The following is an 18,191-nucleotide window of genomic DNA, read 5'->3' as shown; positions in this document are numbered from 1 at the left end:
CCCATCTTTCTGGGTTGAATAAGAAACCCATCTTTCTGGGTTGAATAAGAAACCCATCTTTTTGGGTTAAATAAAAAACCCATCTTTCTGGGTTGAATAAGAAACCCACCATTCTGGGTTGAATAAGAAACCCATCTTACTGGGTTGAATAAGAAACCCATCTTTCTGGGTTAAATAAGAAACCCATCTTTCTCGGTTAGATAAGAAACCCATCTTACAGGGTTGAATAAGAAACCCATCTTGCTGGGTTGAATAAGATAGCCATCTTTCTGGGTTAAGTAAGAAACTCATATTTCTGGGTTAAATAAGAAACCCATCTTTCTCGGTTAGATAAGAAACCCATCTTTCTGGGTTGAATAAGAAACCCATCTTTCTGGGTTGAATAAGAAACCCATCTTTTTGGGTTAAATAAAAAACCCATCTTTCTGGGTTGAATAAGAAACCCATCTTTCTGGGTTGAATAAGAAACCCATCTTACTGGGTTGAATAAGAAACCCATCTTTCTGGGTTAAATAAGAAACCCATCTTTCTCGGTTAGATAAGAAACCCATCTTACAGGGTTGAATAAGAAACCCATCTTGCTGGGTTGAATAAGATAGCCATCTTTCTGGGTTAAGTAAGAAACTCATATTTCTGGGTTAAATAAGAAACCCATCTTTCTCGGTTAGATAAGAAACCCATCTTTCTGGGTTGAATAAGAAACCCATCTTTCTGGGTTGAATAAGAAACCCATCTTTTTGGGTTAAATAAAAAACCCATCTTTCTGGGTTGAATAAGAAACCCACCTTTCTGGGTTGAATAAGAAACCCATCTTACTGGGTTGAATAAGAAACCCATCTTTCTGGGTTAAATAAGAAACCCATCTTTCTCGGTTAGATAAGAAACCCATCTTACAGGGTTGAATAAGAAACCCATCTTGCTGGGTTGAATAAGATAGCCATCTTTCTGGGTTAAGTAAGAAACTCATATTTCTGGGTTAAATAAGAAACCCATCTTTCTCGGTTAGATAAGAAACCCATCTTTCTGGGTTGAATAAGAAACCCATCTTTCTGGGTTGAATAAGAAACCCATCTTTTTGGGTTAAATAAAAAACCCATCTTTCTGGGTTGAATAAGAAACCCATCTTTCTGGGTTGAATAAGAAACCCATCTTACTGGGTTGAATAAGAAACCCATCTTTCTGGGTTAAATAAGAAACCCATCTTTCTCGGTTAGATAAGAAACCCATCTTACAGGGTTGAATAAGAAACCCATCTTGCTGGGTTGAAAAAGAAACCCATCTTTCAGGATTACATAAGAAACTCATCTTTCTGGGTTAATTAAGAAACCTATCTTTCTGGGTTAAATAAGAAACCCATCTTTAAATAATAAATGATAAATGGGTTATACTTGTATAGCGCTTTTCTACCTTCAAGGTACTCAAAGCGCTTTGACAGTATTTCCACATTCACCCATTCACACACACATTTACACACTGATCTTTCTGGGTTGAATAAGAAACCCATCTTTCTGGGTTAAATAAGAAACCCATCTTTCAGGATGAAATAAGAAACTCATCTTTCTGGGTTGAATAAGAAACCTATCTTTCTGGGTTAGAGAAGAAACCTATCTTTGTGGGTTAGATAAGAAACCCATCTTTCTGGGTTAAATAAGAAACTCATCTTTCTGGGTTGAATAAGAAACCTATCTTTCTGGGTTAGAGAAGAAACCTATCTTTGTGGGTTAGATAAGAAACCCATCTTGCTGGGTTAAATAAAAAAACATGTTGCTGAGTTAAATAAGAAACCCATCTTTCTGGGTTAAATAAAAAAAACATGTTGCTGAGTTAAATAAGAAACCCATCTTGCTGGGTTGAATAAGAAACCCATCTTTCTGGGTTAAATAAGAAATCAATCTTTCTGGGTTGAATAAGAAACCAATCTTGCTGGGTTAAATAATAAACCATCTTACTGGGTTGAATAAGAAACCCATCTTTCTTGGTTAAATAAGAAACCTATCTTTCTGGGTTGAATAGGAAACCAATCTTACTGGGTTAAATAATAAACCATCTTACTGGGTTGAATAAGAAACCCATCTTTCTTGGTTAAATAAGAAACCTATCTTTCTGGGTTGAATAAGAAACCAATCTTGCTGGGTTAAATAATAAACCATCTTACTGGGTTGAATAAGAAACCCATCTTTCTTGGTTAAATAAGAAACCTATCTTTCAGGGTTGAATAAGAAACCAATCTTGCTGGGTTAAATAATAAACCATCTTACTGGGTTGAATAAGAAACCCATCTTTCTTGGTTAAATAAGAAACCTATCTTTCTGGGTTGAATAAGAAACCAATCTTGCTGGGTTAAATAATAAACCATCTTTCTTGGTTAAATAAAAAACCCATCTTTCTGGGTTAAATAAAAAAAAACATCTTTCTGGGTTGAATGAGAAACACATCTTGCTGGGTTAAATAAGAAACCCATCTTTCTGGGTTAAATAAGAAACCCATCTTTCTTGGTTAAATAAGAAACCCATCTTTCTGGGTTAAATAAAAAAAACATCTTTCTGGGTTGAATGAGAAACACATCTTGCTGGGTTAAATAAGAAACCCATCTTTCTTGGTTAAATAAGAAACCCATCTTTCTGGGTTAAATAAAAAAAAAACATCTTTCTGGGTTGAATGAGAAACACATCTTGCTGGGTTAAATAAGAAACCCATATTTCTGGGTTAAATAAGAAACCCATCTTTCTGGGTTAAATAAGAAACCCATCTTTCTGGGTTAAATAAGAAACCCATCTTTCTTGGTTATATAAGAAATCCATCTTACAGGGTTGAATAAGAAACCCATCTTTCTGGGTTGAATAAGAAACCCATCTCGCTGGGTTAAATTCACCCAACGTTGATTTGGTGCAAAAGTTACCCAGCAGCTGGGTTGAAAACTACCTAGATTGGGTCGTTTTCAACCCAGCGGTTTTTAGAGTGTAAAACAACATATCGTTGTCAATCCCGAATGAAATATCACCGTACTCACTGGCCAGATTCACGGAGGATTCTCAGGCCGTCCGGCGGGATCTGCCGGGTGACGTAGACCCGAGACAGGTTGGACATCTCCCTGTGCACCAATCCTTCTGCCGGCGCCTTGCAGACAGTCTTGGCTGTCGCCCTCTGGAGCTGACGCAGTGCCACTCGACTGCACCACATTGCCAAAAAAAACCACACAAAAAAACACCGATCGGAGAGCTGGTGGTGCGGGCACTTTGAAGTGGCGTACTTGCTGTGTGCAGGAGTTGGCGTCCGCTTCGGTCAAGGGGAGGTGCCGTCATGTGATTGGCCCATTTTATCAGAGGGAGGAGAGGATCTCTGTAAAGTCTGAAGGTGAAGGCTCATGGTTTCAGGATTGGGCAATAATATTAGTGTGTATTCCAAACACACACACACACACACATACTCTTGTATTTCTTACCTTCTTGAGACCTGAAAAAATGCCTCCCTCTTTAGGACCAGCCTTTCTAGATATATAAAGATTAGTATTGACAACATTAATAATATATACATACTATGCAAATATAAAAAAGCTTGTTGTGAAAAATGACTTGGAATTTCACAAGAAAAAGGTCACAATTTCACAAGAAAAACTTAGAATGTTGGCAGTATTATAATAAAAGTCGTCATTTTACTCAACGCTAGTCAAAATTTTACAAGAAAAAACTGAACATTTGTGCAATATTATGATAAAAGTTGGAATTTTACTCAATAAAAGTCGCAATTTTACAAGAAAAGCTTAGAATGTTGTCAATTTTATGAAAAGAGTCGTAATTTTACTCGACAAAAGTCACAATTTTATTACAAAACTTTACAATTTCAGCAATATTAGAATAATAATCGGAAATTTTACTTGGTAAAATGATGACTTCTGTCATCATTTTACTCAAAAAATGTCACTGTTTTACAAGAACAACAAAAAAATTGGCAATATTGTGATAAAAGTCAGAATTTTATGTGACAAATGTCACCTTTTTGCATAAAAAAGTAATATTGCGATATTACAAAAACAGAAAAAATATGAGAAATAAATCCCAATTTTATAAGAAAAAAGTCGACACATTGTGAGAAAAAGACTGATTTTAGTGAATTTTTGTTGTTGTTGAATTTTTGTTTGTAATTGCGTTTTAATCTTCATTATTTACTTCAAGTTATTACAGTATGTCTCTATATACAAATTTATTTTTTATTATTTTTGTATTAATTTTGGCCAAGGGGGGCTCATTTCAATTTCTTACACACACTTGTTATTACATATGTTGACCACAGGGGGAGCACTTCAAATTTTTACACACAGTTGTTATTTCATATGTTGACCAAAGGGGGAACACTACAATTTCTTACACACACTTGTTATTTCATATGTTGACCATAGGGGGAGCACTACAATTTCTTACACACACTTGTTATTACATATGTTGACCACAGAGGGAGCACTTCAAATTTTTTACACACACTTGTTATTTCATATGTTGACCAGAGGGGGAGCACTTTTAAAAGCGACACACAGTCAATTAGAAAAATCCCTCCTTTTTGGGACCACCCTCATTTTGATAGATGTCACCAGCAGGGGTGCAAATGAGACATTCTCTATTAGATGCAATGTTATTGGGACCATGATTTATGTCATCACTTGTTCACACCTCCTCATATGGAAGATACTTTTCCTTCTTGGTGTCTCAAGAAGGGTAGAAATACAATAACACACACACACGCACGCGCGCGCACACACACACACACACACACACACACACACACACACACACACACACACACACACACACACACACTCATTATAATGAAACACAACATTAGGATAGCTTCTCCTCGCATCAACACCCTGAGTGGGGGTCAGGGCGATGTAAATGTTTCACTGGGTGGGTGAACTTCGGTCCCAACCCTAGTTGTGCAACAGAACAGAACCAGTGAGCATGTTTATCATGTCATGTATTTATGACGTACTTCTTGCACACACACTAGTTGACTTCTGCAGGTATGTAGAGTGACACTGTTTGTTGCTGTCTTGTGCATATTCAAGCTTTCTTTTTTTTATGATACAATGACAAAAGGCTGTCCTGGACCCATACAGGCAGAAGACTATGGATAAATGGATATTTACCAACTGGAGAACATAACACAGACATCTCTTCATACATGTAATAAACATATTGAGCATATAATGTGCAATTTGAGTGTTTTTTGCACCCAATTTTGACCTGCATGCTCCAATCACGTGCAGAGCAAAAAGTAATACACACAGGCCTAGTATGTTCATAATTGACAGTTGGTACATTACAGGAAAAAAATAAAAATAATATATATATATATACATATATATATATATATACATATATATATATATATATATATATATATATATATATATATATATATATATATATATATATATATATATATATATATATATATATGACTCAACTCAATAAACTCAACCAAGTCCTGTCTGCATTTTCTCTCATTCTAGCCCAGTAGACAGAAAAAAATAATCTGTCTACTGTGTATAAAAACAAGAAGATATGTTGTAATTTCGCCCTTAAACTACAAGATGAAGAACCTTTAGCATTATTAGGAGAAAAAAAATGGTCACTTTCTGCCATAATTACATTAAACAAATTATACACTATACATTAAACAAAGTATTCAGACCCGTTTAAATTGTTCACTCTTTGTTTCATTGCAGCCATTTGCTAAAATAAAAAGTTCATTTATTTTCTCATTAATATACACTTAGCAACCCCTCCTGAGAGAAGAAAACTGAAATATATAATTATCTGCAAATGTATTAAAAAAGAACAACTTAAATATCACAGTGGTGATAGTGGAGCCACTGGGTGGCAGGCTAGGATCATGTGTGTGGGTGACTGCTTTAGTATATACAGTGAAGAACAAACCACTAGGGATCTGTTATTAGCTGATGTCCGACATGACGGCATTAAAGACGTTTTATTGAATAATCAAATAATTGTCCTACATATGTTGTCACAGGAAACATAACACATATCAACTCAGTGTTGAACATATTGACGGACTATCAGCGCCCAAAAGTCCGTGACTGGTGAATTTATAATATGACATGTGTCATGGAAACAGCCGAAAGATGGATAAATATTAGTCATGTTAGGGTAAAGTGCACTGAAAGTGAAATGAAAACCATTGTTGTTTTTTGTAAGAAGTGAGAAACAGCGCCCTCTGGCGTGAGTGTAAAAGCTTACAGCACCTGGTATTCCCAGGCGGTCTCCCATCCAAGTACTAACCAGGCCCGACCCTGCTTAGCTTCCGAGATCGGACGAGATCGGGCGTGTTCAGGGTAGTATGGCCGTAAGCCGAAAGACCAGGTAAAACCAACCTTTTTAAATGGAACTCTTACAGACTTGGTGGGAGGAAATGAATATTTATCTCAGAGCCTGGCGCGCATGCGAACACTAATGTGGATTTTCTGGCTGTGTGATTGTTGTCTTCCTTTGCTACGGCGGTCAAGTTGCTTTCACGGTGGATATTTCCCTCCGTATATCTTCTACATCAAACACTGAGTAATCTTGAAAGAAGGTCAAATAAATAGTTCTACCTCCGTAATAACGTGCACACCCATTCTTTCCTAGTTATATCATTCATATCATTTTTTATTATAATATACACTCTTTTTTTTAAAAAATAGGATTTTATAAAAAAACAAAAACATTTGGATAATAAAAATCATGGTTTCTTTTCAAAAGATTCCTGGTCATGTGACCTAAAATCCCCAATTCACTTGATATTTGAAGTGCTTTTCTCTAGTGTCATTCACGCCTTTTTGTTTTAAAATTTAAGTTTAATTTGTCAAAACGTGGACTATAGGGGGTTTGTTTTCCCGAGATGCAAGAAAAGTTGGATCGGACATGGCGTGAAGGTAAGGACATTATTTATTTCAACACTAACAAAAAGAACAAACTGAAAGGCGCGCACAAGGCGGAGGTACAAACTTGGCTTTGAAAACAATAAACTAGCACTTGGGTAAAAGCTATGGACATGAAAACGAAAACACTTACTGTGACATGAAAATAGACAAAACTCACTTGGCATGGAACTGTGGTAGCATGGGTAACATGGGTAGCAGAAGTCAAGGGTAGCATGAGTAGTACAGAAGTAGCAAGGGTAATGTCGCCAGACAGACTAACTGAAAAGGACCGGCTTAAATACTAGTGACATGATTGATGACAGGTGTGTGAGTCCGAACGTGAAAACAGGTGCAACTAATGGGTTGACATGGTAACAAAGACAATGGAGCGTAAACAGAAACTAAAAGAGTCCAAAAACCAAACAGAACCTAGCCAAACAAAAACATGATCAACAGACATGACATAATTGGAGGGACAAGCGGTAGAAAACGGATGGATGGATGGCGAAATCCCCTCCTCAGTGGTAAGCAAGATGGACGGGCTGGCAAACTCGTTCATCAGAAAGTGGCTGGGACTACCAAGGTGCCTCTCAGACGTAGGCCTCTTTGGTAGGAACTCGCTTCAACTACCACTGCGATCCATCAGTCTGGGATACAAGCAAGAGAAGGCTCGGCTGGTGCTGGAGCTGAGGGAATCCACTGACCAGCTGGTGAGAGCAGCGGGCACCCAGATAAGAACAGGAAGAAAGTGGAAAGCCCAAGAAGAGGTCGACACGGCAATCTGCAGGCTGAAGCACCGTGAAGTGGTCGGCAGAGTTCAGGAAGGTCGAGCAGGCCTTGGGAGTGGCGAGGCTCCCTTGTTCTGGTCAAAGGCTTCCAAAAAAGATCGGAGAGCCATGGTGGTGGCAGAAGTGGCAAGAACTGAGCAGGAACGCCTAAACATCAAAGCGGTGTCCCAGGGCCAGCAAGGTCATTGGACATCATGGGAAGGTCTCACAGACAGGTCTATGTCCTGGTCTGACCTGTGGAAGATCCCCCAAGCCAGGCTCAGCTTCCTGATCAGAGCAACGTACGAAAACCTTGCCTTGTCCCCGAAACCTCCACCAGTGGTTTGGTGCCGAAGAGACCTGTCCCCTCTGCAACACCATCAATGCAAGCCGCCAGCACATCCTGTCAGGCTGCATGACAGCGTTGTCGCAGGGCCGCTACAGATGGCGACACGACCAAGTCTTGAGGAAGCTGGCAGAGGTGTCAGAGACCTGCAGAAAGGAGGCGAATAGCAGACCTTCCGCTCCAGCCAGACATCCAATCCAGTTCGCGAGGGCTGGTGAGGGTGCCAAACCCCCCCGCCAGAGAGCTACAGCGAGACTCCTCTCACCAGGAAATGAGTGGAGCATGAGGGTCGACCTGGGGAAGCAGCTCCAGTTCCCCAGGGAGGTCGTCGAAACATCACTACGACCAGACCTGGTCTTCTGGTCAGAGGCTCGCAGGACGGTTCTTCTGGTCGAGCTCACTGTCCCATGGGAGGGAGGGTTGTTGGCTGCTTATGAGCGGAAGCGAGCCAAGTACTCTGACCTGGCAGCAGAGTGCAGGGAGGCTGGCTGGAAAGCTGTCATCTGCCCTGTGGAAGTGGGGTGTAGGGGCTTTGTGGGTTACTCAACTGCTCGCCTACTCTGAGACATTGGATGCACAGGAGCGGGACATCGGAAAGCCATGAAAGAGCTGGCAGAGGAGGCGGACAAAGGCAGCTTCTGGCTGTGGCTAAGGAGGAAGAATAAGAGTTGGGGTGCAAACACCTAGGGCATCAGCAGGGGGTGGCAGGGAGATATCCCTGCCATCGCTCCGCCACCATGAGACGTTCTGGGGTTAAAGGAGCGAAACGTTAATGAACGGTGGTCCCCAGCTGATGACCCGTTTATGCCCACAGAGGTGTTCAGTGGGGTGTCACAGCACACCTGTCAAAAGGCACTGGAGGAGGTGCGTCAGGCAGCAATGCCCAGCAGGAATTCCATCACCTGTATCTTGATATAGGGACCGTCAATAAATTACATTGTCTTGAAATAGGCAAATGAGGCCGGAAGTCAACCAGCCGTTCTGTCATTGGCCAAATATTAAATGTGTTGAAGAAAGTTGGACAGAGGCGGATCTGATTGGCTTAGAAAGTTGGAGATGTTGGAATAAGGCACGCTGATTGGTTCATATCACCCCGGTGTTGAACATATTGACGGACTATCAGCGCTCAAAAGTCTGTGACTGGTGAATTTATAATATGACATGTATTTTTGTAGCCGGGTAAGATGGCAAAAACAGCCCAAAGATGGATAAATATTAGTCATGTTAGGGTAAATTGAACTGAAAGTGAAATAAAAACCATTTCCTTTTTTTTTTTGCAGCAAGTGAGAAACAGCGCCCTCTGGCGTGAGTGTAAAAGCTTACAGCACCTGGTATTCCCAGGCGGTCTCCCATCCAAGTACTAACCAGGCCCGACCCTGCTTAGCTTCCGAGATCGGACGAGATCGGGCGTGTTCAGGGTAGTATGGCCGTAAGCCGAAAGACGCGGTAAAACCAACCTTTTTAAATGGAACTCTTACTCTCTTTTTATTGAAATTTACTATTTATATTTGAGCCTGGCGCACATGCGTACACTAATATGTTTTTTCTGGCTGTGTGATTGTTGTCTTCCTTTGCTACGGCGGTCAAGTTGCTTTCACGGTGGATATTTGCCTCCGGAGCTCCAGCGGAAGCTCCCCCTCACTGTGCCCACACTGCTCTCTCATGCTGCGGGGAGATTGCAGGAGAGGTGCCGCGCTCAACACTGCTTTATGCTTAGGGACCGTCAATAAATTACATTGTCTTGAAATAGGCAAATGAGGCCGGAAGTCAACCAGCCGTTCTGTCATTGGCCAAATATTAAATGTGTTGAAGAAAGTTGGACAGAGGCGGATCTGATTGGCTTAGAAAGTTGGAGATGTTGGAATAAGGCACGCTGATTGGTTCATATCACCCCGGTGTTGAACATATTGACGGACTATCAGCGCCCAAAAGTCCGTGACTGGTGAATTTATAATATGACATGTGTTTTTGTAGCCGGGTAAGATGGCAAAAACAGCCCAAAGATGGATAAATATTAGTCATGTTAGGGTAAATTGAACTGAAAGTGAAATAAAAACCATTTCCTTTTTTTTTTTTTGCAGCAAGTGAGAAACAGCGCCCTCTGGCGTGAGTGTAAAAGCTTACAGCACCTGGTATTCCCAGGCGGTCTCCCATCCAAGTACTAACCAGGCCCGACCCTGCTTAGCTTCCGAGATCGGACGAGATCGGGCGTGTTCAGGGTAGTATGGCCGTAAGCCGAAAGACGAGGTAAAACCCACCTTTTTAAATGGAACTCCTACTCTCTTTTTAAATTGAAATTTACTATTTATATTCGAGCCTGGCGCACATGCGTACACTAATGTTTTTTCTGGCTGTGTGATTGTTGTCTTCCTTTGCTACGGCGGTCAAGTTGCTTTCACGGTGGATATTTGCCTCCGGAGCTCCAGCGGAAGCTCCCCCTCACTGTGCCCACACTGCTCTCTCATGCTGCGGGGAGATTGCAGGAGAGGTGCCGCGCTCAACACTGCTTTATGCTTAGGGACCGTCAATAAATTACATTGTCTTGAAATATGCAAATGAGGCCGGAAGTCAACCAGCCGTTCTGTCATTGGCCAAATATTAAATGTGTTGAAGAAAGTTGGACAGAGGCGGATCTGATTGGCTTAGAAAGTTGGAGATGTTGGAATAAAGCACGCTGATTGGTTCATATCACCCCGGTGTTGAACATATTGACGGACTATCAGCGCCCAAAAGTCCGTGACTGGTGAATTTATAATATGACATGTGTTTTTGTAGACGGGTAAGATGGCAAAAACAGCCCAAAGATGGATAAATATTAGTCATGTTAGGGTAAAGTGAACTGAAAGTGAAATAAAAACCATTTCCTTTTTTTTTTTTGTTGCAAGACATGAGAAACAGCGCCCTCTGGCGTGAGTGTAAAAGCTTACAGCACCTGGTATTCCCAGGCGGTCTCCCATCCAAGTACTAACCAGGCCCGACCCTGCTTAGCTTCCGAGATCGGACGAGATCGGGCGTGTTCAGGGTAGTATGGCCGTAAGCCGAAAGACCAGGTAAAACCAACCTTTTTAAATGGAACTCTTACAGACTTGGTGGGAGGAAATGACTATTTATCTCAGAGCCTGGCGCGCATGCGTACACTAATGTGGATTTTCTGGCTGTGTGATTGTTGTCTTCCTTTGCTACGGCGGTCAAGTTGCTTTCACGGTGGATATTTCCCTCCGTATATCTTCTACATCAAACACTGAGTAATCTTAAAAGAAGGTCAAATAAATAGTTCTACCTCCGTAATAACGTGCACACCCATTCTTTCCTAGTTATATCATTTATATCATTTTTCATTATAATATACACTCTTTTTTTTGAAAAAAAAATAGGATTTTATAAAAAAAACAAAAGCATTTGGATAATAAAAATCATGGTTTCTTTTCAAAAGATTCCTGGTCATGTGACCTAAAATCCCCAATTCACTTGATATTTGAAGTGCTTTTCTTTAGTGTCATTCACGCCGCTTTGTTTTAAAATTTAAGTTTAATTTGTCAAAACGTGGACTATGGGGGGTTTGTTTTCCCGAGATGCAAGAAAAGTTGGATCGGACATGGTGTGAAGGTAAGGACATTATTTATTTCAACACTAACAAAAAGAACAAACTTAAAGGCGCGCACAAGGCGGAGGTACAAACTTGGCTTTGAAAACAATAAACTAGCACTTGGGTAAAAGCTATGGACATGTAAACGAAAACACTTACTGTGACATGAAAATAGACAAAACTCACTTGGCATGGAACTGTGGTAGCATGGGTAGCAGAAGTCAAGGGTAGCATGAGTAGTACAGAAGTAGCAAGGGTAATGTCGCCAGACGGACTAACTGAAAAGGACCGGCTTAAATACTAGTGACATGATTGATGACAGGTGTGTGAGTCCGAACGTGAAAACAGGTGCAACTAATGGGTTGACATGGTAACAAAGACAATGGAGCGTAAACAGAAACTAAAAGAGTCCAAAAACCAAACAGAACCTAGCCAAACAAAAACATGATCAACAGACATGACATAATTGGAGGGACAAGCGGTAGAAAACGGATGGATGGATGGCGAAATCCCCTCCTCAGTGGTAAGCAAGATGGACGGGCTGGCAAACTCGTTCATCAGAAAGTGGCTGGGACTACCAAGGTGCCTCTCAGACGTAGGCCTCTTTGGTAGGAACTCGCTTCAACTACCACTGCGATCCATCAGTCTGGGATACAAGCAAGAGAAGGCTCGGCTGGTGCTGGAGCTGAGGGAATCCACTGACCAGCTGGTGAGAGCAGCGGGCACCCAGATAAGAACAGGAAGAAAGTGGAAAGCCCAAGAAGAGGTCGACACGGCAATCTGCAGGCTGAAGCACCGTGAAGTGGTCGGCAGAGTTCAGGAAGGTCGAGCAGGCCTTGGGAGTGGCGAGGCTCCCTTGTTCTGGTCAAAGGCTTCCAAAAAAGATCGGAGAGCCATGGTGGTGGCAGAAGTGGCAAGAACTGAGCAGGAACGCCTAAACATCAAAGCGGTGTCCCAGGGCCAGCAAGGTCATTGGACATCATGGGAAGGTCTCACAGACAGGTCTATGTCCTGGTCTGACCTGTGGAAGATCCCCCAAGCCAGGCTCAGCTTCCTGATCAGAGCAACGTACGACACCTTGCCTTGTCCCCGAAACCTCCACCAGTGGTTTGGTGCCGAAGAGACCTGTCCCCTCTGCAACACCATCAATGCAAGCCTCCAGCACATCCTGTCAGGCTGCATGACAGCGTTGTCGCAGGGCCGCTACAGATGGCGACACGACCAAGTCTTGAGGAAGCTGGCAGAGGTGTCAGAGACCTGCAGAAAGGAGGCGAATAGCAGACCTTCCGCTCCAGCCAGACATCCAATCCAGTTCGCGAGGGCTGGTGAGGGTGCCAAACCCCCCCGCCAGAGAGCTACAGCGAGACTCCTCTCACCAGGAAATGAGTGGAGCATGAGGGTCGACCTGGGGAAGCAGCTCCAGTTCCCCAGGGAGGTCGTCGAAACATCACTACGACCAGACCCGGTCTTCTGGTCAGAGGCTCGCAGGACGGTTCTTCTGGTCGAGCTCACTGTCCCATGGGAGGGAGGGTTGTTGGCTGCTTATGAGCGGAAGCGAGCCAAGTACTCTGACCTGGCAGCAGAGTGCAGGGAGGCTGGCTGGAAAGCTGTCATCTGACCTGTGGAAGTGGGGTGTAGGGGCTTTGTGGGTTCCTCAACTGCTCGCCTACTCTGAGACATTGGATGCACAGGAGCGGGACATCGGAAAGCCATGAAAGAGCTGGCAGAGGAGGCGGACAAAGGCAGCTTCTGGCTGTGGCTAAGGAGGAAGAATAAGAGTTGGGGTGCAAACACCTAGGGCATCAGCAGGGGGTGGCAGGGAGATATCCCTGCCATCGCTCCGCCACCATGAGACGTTCTGGGGTTAAAGGAGCGAAACGTTAATGAACGGTGGTCCCCAGCTGATGACCCGTTTATGCCCACAGAGGTGTTCAGTGGGGTGTCACAGCACACCTGTCAAAAGGCACTGGAGGAGGTGCGTCAGGCAGCAATGCCCAGCAGGAATTCCATCACCTGTATCTTGATATAGGGACCGTCAATAAATTACATTGTCTTGAAATAGGCAAATGAGGCCGGAAGTCAACCAGCCGTTCTGTCATTGGCCAAATATTAAATGTGTTGAAGAAAGTTGGACAGAGGCGGATCTGATTGGCTTAGAAAGTTGGAGATGTTGGAATAAGGCACGCATTGGTTCACATCACCCCGGTGTTGAACATATTGACGGACTATCAGCGCTCAAAAGTCCGTGACTGGTGAATTTATAATATGACATGTGTTTTTGTAGCCGGGTAAGATGGCAAAAACAGCCCAAAGATGGATAAATATTAGTCATGTTAGGGTAAATTGAACTGAAAGTGAAATAAAAACCATTTCCTTTTTTTTTTGCAGCAAGTGAGAAACAGCGCCCTCTGGCGTGAGTGTAAAAGCTTACAGCACCTGGTATTGCCAGGCGGTCTCCCATCCAAGTACTAACCAGGCCCGACCCTGCTTAGCTTCCGAGATCGGACGAGATCGGGCATGTTCAGGGTAGTATGGCCGTAAGCCGAAAGACGAGGTAAAACGAACCTTTTTAAATGGAACTCTTACTCTCTTTTTAAATTGAAATTTACTATTTATATTCGAGCCTGGCGCACATGCGTACACTAAAATGTTTTTTCTGGCTGTGTGATTGTTGTCTTCCTTTGCTACGGCGGTCAAGTTGCTTTCACGGTGGATATTTGCCTCCGGAGCTCCAGCGGAAGCTCCCCCTCACTGTGCCCACACTGCTCGCTCATGCTGCGGGGAGATTGCAGGAGAGGTGCCGCGCTCAACACTGCTTTATGCTTAGGGACCGTCAATAAATTAAATTGTCTTGAAATATGCAAATGAGGCCGGAAGTCAACCAGCCGTTCTGTCATTGGCCAAATATTAAATGTGTTGAAGAAAGTTGGACAGAGGCGGATCTGATTGGCTTAGAAAGTTGGAGATGTTGGAATAAGGCACGCTGATTGGTTCATATCACCCCGGTGTTGAACATATTGACGGACTATCAGCGCCCAAAAGTCCGTGACTGGTGAATTTATAATATGACATGTGTTTTTGCAGCCGGGTAAGATGGCAAAAACAGCCCAAAGATGGATAAATATTAGTCATGTTAGGGTAAAGTGAACTGAAAGTGAAATAAAAACCATTTCCTTTTTTTTTTTGTTGCAAGAAATGAGAAACAGCGCCCTCTGGCGTGAGTGTAAAAGCTTACAGCACCTGGTATTCCCAGGCGGTCTCCCATCCAAGTACTAACCAGGCCCGACCCTGCTTAGCTTCCGAGATCGGACGAGATCGGGCGTGTTCAGGGTAGTATGGCCGTAAGCCGGAAGACCAGGTAAAACCAACCTTTTTAAATGGAACTCTACAGACTTGGTGGGAGGAAATGACTATTTATCTCAGAGCCTGGCGCGCATGCGTACACTAATGTGGATTTTCTGGCTGTGTGATTGTTGTCTTCCTTTGCTACGGCGGTCAAGTTGCTTTCACGGTGGATATTTCCCTCCGTATATATCTTTTACATCAAACACTGAGTAATCTTAAAAGAAGGTCAAATAAATAGTTCTACCTCCGTAATAACGTGCACACCCATTCTTTCCTAGTTATATCATTTATATCATTTTTTATTATAATATACACTTTTTTTTTTTTTTAAATAGGATTTTATAAAAAAACAAAAACATTTGGATAATAAAAATCATGCTTTCTTTTCAAAAGATTCCTGGTGATGTGACCTAAAATCCCCAATTCACTTGATATTTGAAGTGCTTTTCTCTAGTGTCATTCACGCCTTTTTGTTTTAAAATTTAAGTTTAATTTGTCAAAACGTGGACTATGGGGGGTTTGTTTTCCCGAGATGCAAGAAAAGTTGGATCGGACATGGCGTGAAGGTAAGGACATTATTTATTTCAACACTAACAAAAAGAACAAACTTAAAGGCGCGCACAAGGCGGAGGTACAAACTTGGCTTTGAAAACAATAAACTAGCACTTGGGTAAAAGCTATGGACATGTAAACGAAAACACTTACTGTGACATGAAAATAGACAAAACTCACTTGGCATGGAACTGTGGTAGCATGGGTAACATGGGTAGCAGAAGTCAAGGGTAGCATGAGTAGTACAGAAGTAGCAAGGGTAATGTCGCCAGACAGACTAACTGAAAAGGACCGGCTTGAATACTAGTGACATGATTGATGACAGGTGTGTGAGTCCGAACGTGAAAACAGGTGCAACTAATGGGTTGACATGGTAACAAAGACAATGGAGCGTAAACAGAAACTAAAAGAGTCCAAAAACCAAACAGAACCTAGCCAAACAAAAACATGATCAACAGACATGACATAATTGGAGGGACAAGCGGTAGAAAACGGATGGATGGATGGCGAAATCCCCTCCTCAGTGGTAAGCAAGATGGACGGGCTGGCAAATTCGTTCATCAGAAAGTGGCTGGGACTACCAAGGTGCCTCTCAGACGTAGGCCTCTTTGGTAGGAACTCGCTTCAACTACCACTGCGATCCATCAGTCTGGGATACAAGCAAGAGAAGGCTCGGCTGGTGCTGGAGCTGAGGGAATCCACTGACCAGCTGGTGAGAGCAGCGGGCACCCAGATAAGAACAGGAAGAAAGTGGAAAGCCCAAGTAGAGGTCGACACGGCAATCTGCAGGCTGAAGCACCGTGAAGTGGTCGGCAGAGTTCAGGAAGGTCGAGCAGGCCTTGGGAGTGGCGAGGCTCCCTTGTTCTGGTCAAAGGCTTCCAAAAAAGATCGCAGAGCCATGGTGGTGGCAGAAGTGGCAAGAACTGAGCAGGAACGCCTAAACATCAAAGCGGTGTCCCAGGGCCAGCAAGGTCATTGGACATCATGGGAAGGTCTCACAGACAGGTCTATGTCCTGGTCTGACCTGTGGAAGATCCCCCAAGCCAGGCTCAGCTTCCTGATCAGAGCAACGTACGACACCTTGCCTTGTCCCCGAAACCTCCACCAGTGGTTTGGTGCCGAAGAGACCTGTCCCCTCTGCAACACCATCAATGCAAGCCTCCAGCACATCCTGTCAGGCTGCATGACAGCGTTGTCGCAGGGCCGCTACAGATGGCGACACGACCAAGTCTTGAGGAAGCTGGCAGAGGTGTCAGAGACCTGCAGAAAGGAGGCGAATAGCAGACCTTCCGCTCCAGCCAGACATCCAATCCAGTTCGCGAGGGCTGGTGAGGGTGCCAAACCCCCCCGCCAGAGAGCTACAGCGAGACTCCTCTCACCAGGAAATGAGTGGAGCATGAGGGTCGACCTGGGGAAGCAGCTCCAGTTCCCCAGGGAGGTCGTCGAAACATCACTACGACCAGACCTGGTCTTCTGGTCAGAGGCTCGCAGGACGGTTCTTCTGGTCGAGCTCACTGTCCCATGGGAGGGAGGGTTGTTGGCTGCTTATGAGCGGAAGCGAGCCAAGTACTCTGACCTGGCAGCAGAGTGCAGGGAGGCTGGCTGGAAAGCTGTCATCTGACCTGTGGAAGTGGGGTGTAGGGGCTTTGTGGGTTCCTCAACTGCTCGCCTACTCTGAGACATTGGATGCACAGGAGCGGGACATCGGAAAGCCATGAAAGAGCTGGCAGAGGAGGCGGACAAAGGCAGCTTCTGGCTGTGGCTAAGGAGGAAGAATAAGAGTTGGGGTGCAAACACCTAGGGCATCAGCAGGGGGTGGCAGGGAGATATCCCTGCCATCGCTCCGCCACCATGAGACGTTCTGGGGTTAAAGGAGCGAAACGTTAATGAACGGTGGTCCCCAGCTGATGACCCGTTTATGCCCACAGAGGTGTTCAGTGGGGTGTCACAGCACACCTGTCAAAAGGCACTGGAGGAGGTGCGTCAGGCAGCAATGCCCAGCAGGAATTCCATCACCTGTATCTTGATATAGGGACCGTCAATAAATTACATTGTCTTGAAATAGGCAAATGAGGCCGGAAGTCAACCAGCCGTTCTGTCATTGGCCAAATATTAAATGTGTTGAAGAAAGTTGGACAGAGGCGGATCTGATTGGCTTAGAAAGTTGGAGATGTTGGAATAAGGCACGCATTGGTTCACATCACCCCGGTGTTGAACATATTGACGGACTATCAGCGCTCAAAAGTCCGTGACTGGTGAATTTATAATATGACATGTGTTTTTGTAGCCGGGTAAGATGGCAAAAACAGCCCAAAGATGGATAAATATTAGTCATGTTAGGGTAAATTGAACTGAAAGTGAAATAAAAACCATTTCCTTTTTTTTTTGCAGCAAGTGAGAAACAGCGCCCTCTGGCGTGAGTGTAAAAGCTTACAGCACCTGGTATTCCCAGGCGGTCTCCCATCCAAGTACTAACCAGGCCCGACCCTGCTTAGCTTCCGAGATCGGACGAGATCGGGCATGTTCAGGGGTAGTATGGCCGTAAGCCGAAAGACGAGGTAAAACCAACCTTTTTAAATGGAACTCTTACTCTCTTTTTAAATTGAAATTTACTATTTATATTCGAGCGTGGCGCACATGCGTACACTAAAATGTTTTTTCTGGCTGTGTGATTGTTGT

At 43.6% G+C, this 18,191-nt stretch overlaps 1 protein-coding gene and 7 non-coding genes across 8 annotated transcripts in view; all 8 read right to left on the bottom strand.

The window, feature by feature from the left end:
- grhprb (glyoxylate reductase/hydroxypyruvate reductase b) overlaps positions 1-3,296 on the bottom strand; it is an 11,680-nt gene extending 8,384 nt beyond the window's left edge. Inside the window, exon 1 of the mRNA XM_062027252.1 lies at positions 3,011-3,296. Coding sequence (XP_061883236.1) covers positions 3,011-3,180 — 170 coding nt within the window. The 5' untranslated portion in view covers positions 3,181-3,296. The remainder of the gene's footprint in view (positions 1-3,010) is intronic.
- A 2,951-nt stretch (positions 3,297-6,247) lies between these two features.
- On the bottom strand, positions 6,248-6,366 carry LOC133634343 (5S ribosomal RNA). The gene has a single exon (XR_009821966.1). It is a non-coding gene; the product is annotated as a 5S ribosomal RNA (ribosomal RNA).
- Positions 6,367-9,345: 2,979 nt separating this feature from the next.
- On the bottom strand, positions 9,346-9,464 carry LOC133634342 (5S ribosomal RNA). Its single transcript, XR_009821965.1, has one exon. It is a non-coding gene; the product is annotated as a 5S ribosomal RNA (ribosomal RNA).
- Positions 9,465-10,146: 682 nt separating this feature from the next.
- Positions 10,147-10,265, bottom strand: LOC133634341 (5S ribosomal RNA). The gene has a single exon (XR_009821964.1). It is a non-coding gene; the product is annotated as a 5S ribosomal RNA (ribosomal RNA).
- A 684-nt stretch (positions 10,266-10,949) lies between these two features.
- LOC133634339 (5S ribosomal RNA) lies at positions 10,950-11,068 on the bottom strand. Its single transcript, XR_009821962.1, has one exon. It is a non-coding gene; the product is annotated as a 5S ribosomal RNA (ribosomal RNA).
- Positions 11,069-14,039: 2,971 nt separating this feature from the next.
- On the bottom strand, positions 14,040-14,158 carry LOC133634301 (5S ribosomal RNA). Its single transcript, XR_009821931.1, has one exon. It is a non-coding gene; the product is annotated as a 5S ribosomal RNA (ribosomal RNA).
- A 685-nt stretch (positions 14,159-14,843) lies between these two features.
- On the bottom strand, positions 14,844-14,962 carry LOC133634338 (5S ribosomal RNA). Its single transcript, XR_009821961.1, has one exon. It is a non-coding gene; the product is annotated as a 5S ribosomal RNA (ribosomal RNA).
- A 2,977-nt stretch (positions 14,963-17,939) lies between these two features.
- LOC133634299 (5S ribosomal RNA) lies at positions 17,940-18,059 on the bottom strand. Its single transcript, XR_009821929.1, has one exon. It is a non-coding gene; the product is annotated as a 5S ribosomal RNA (ribosomal RNA).
- Between the last annotated feature and the right edge of the window lie 132 nt (positions 18,060-18,191).

The sequence above is a fragment of the Entelurus aequoreus genome, linkage group LG18 (genome assembly GCF_033978785.1).
Source record: "Entelurus aequoreus isolate RoL-2023_Sb linkage group LG18, RoL_Eaeq_v1.1, whole genome shotgun sequence".
In the NCBI taxonomy this organism is placed as follows: domain Eukaryota; kingdom Metazoa; phylum Chordata; class Actinopteri; order Syngnathiformes; family Syngnathidae; genus Entelurus; species Entelurus aequoreus.
Note: the sequence above shows the minus strand (reverse complement) of the source record. Positions and strands in the feature narration are given on the sequence as shown.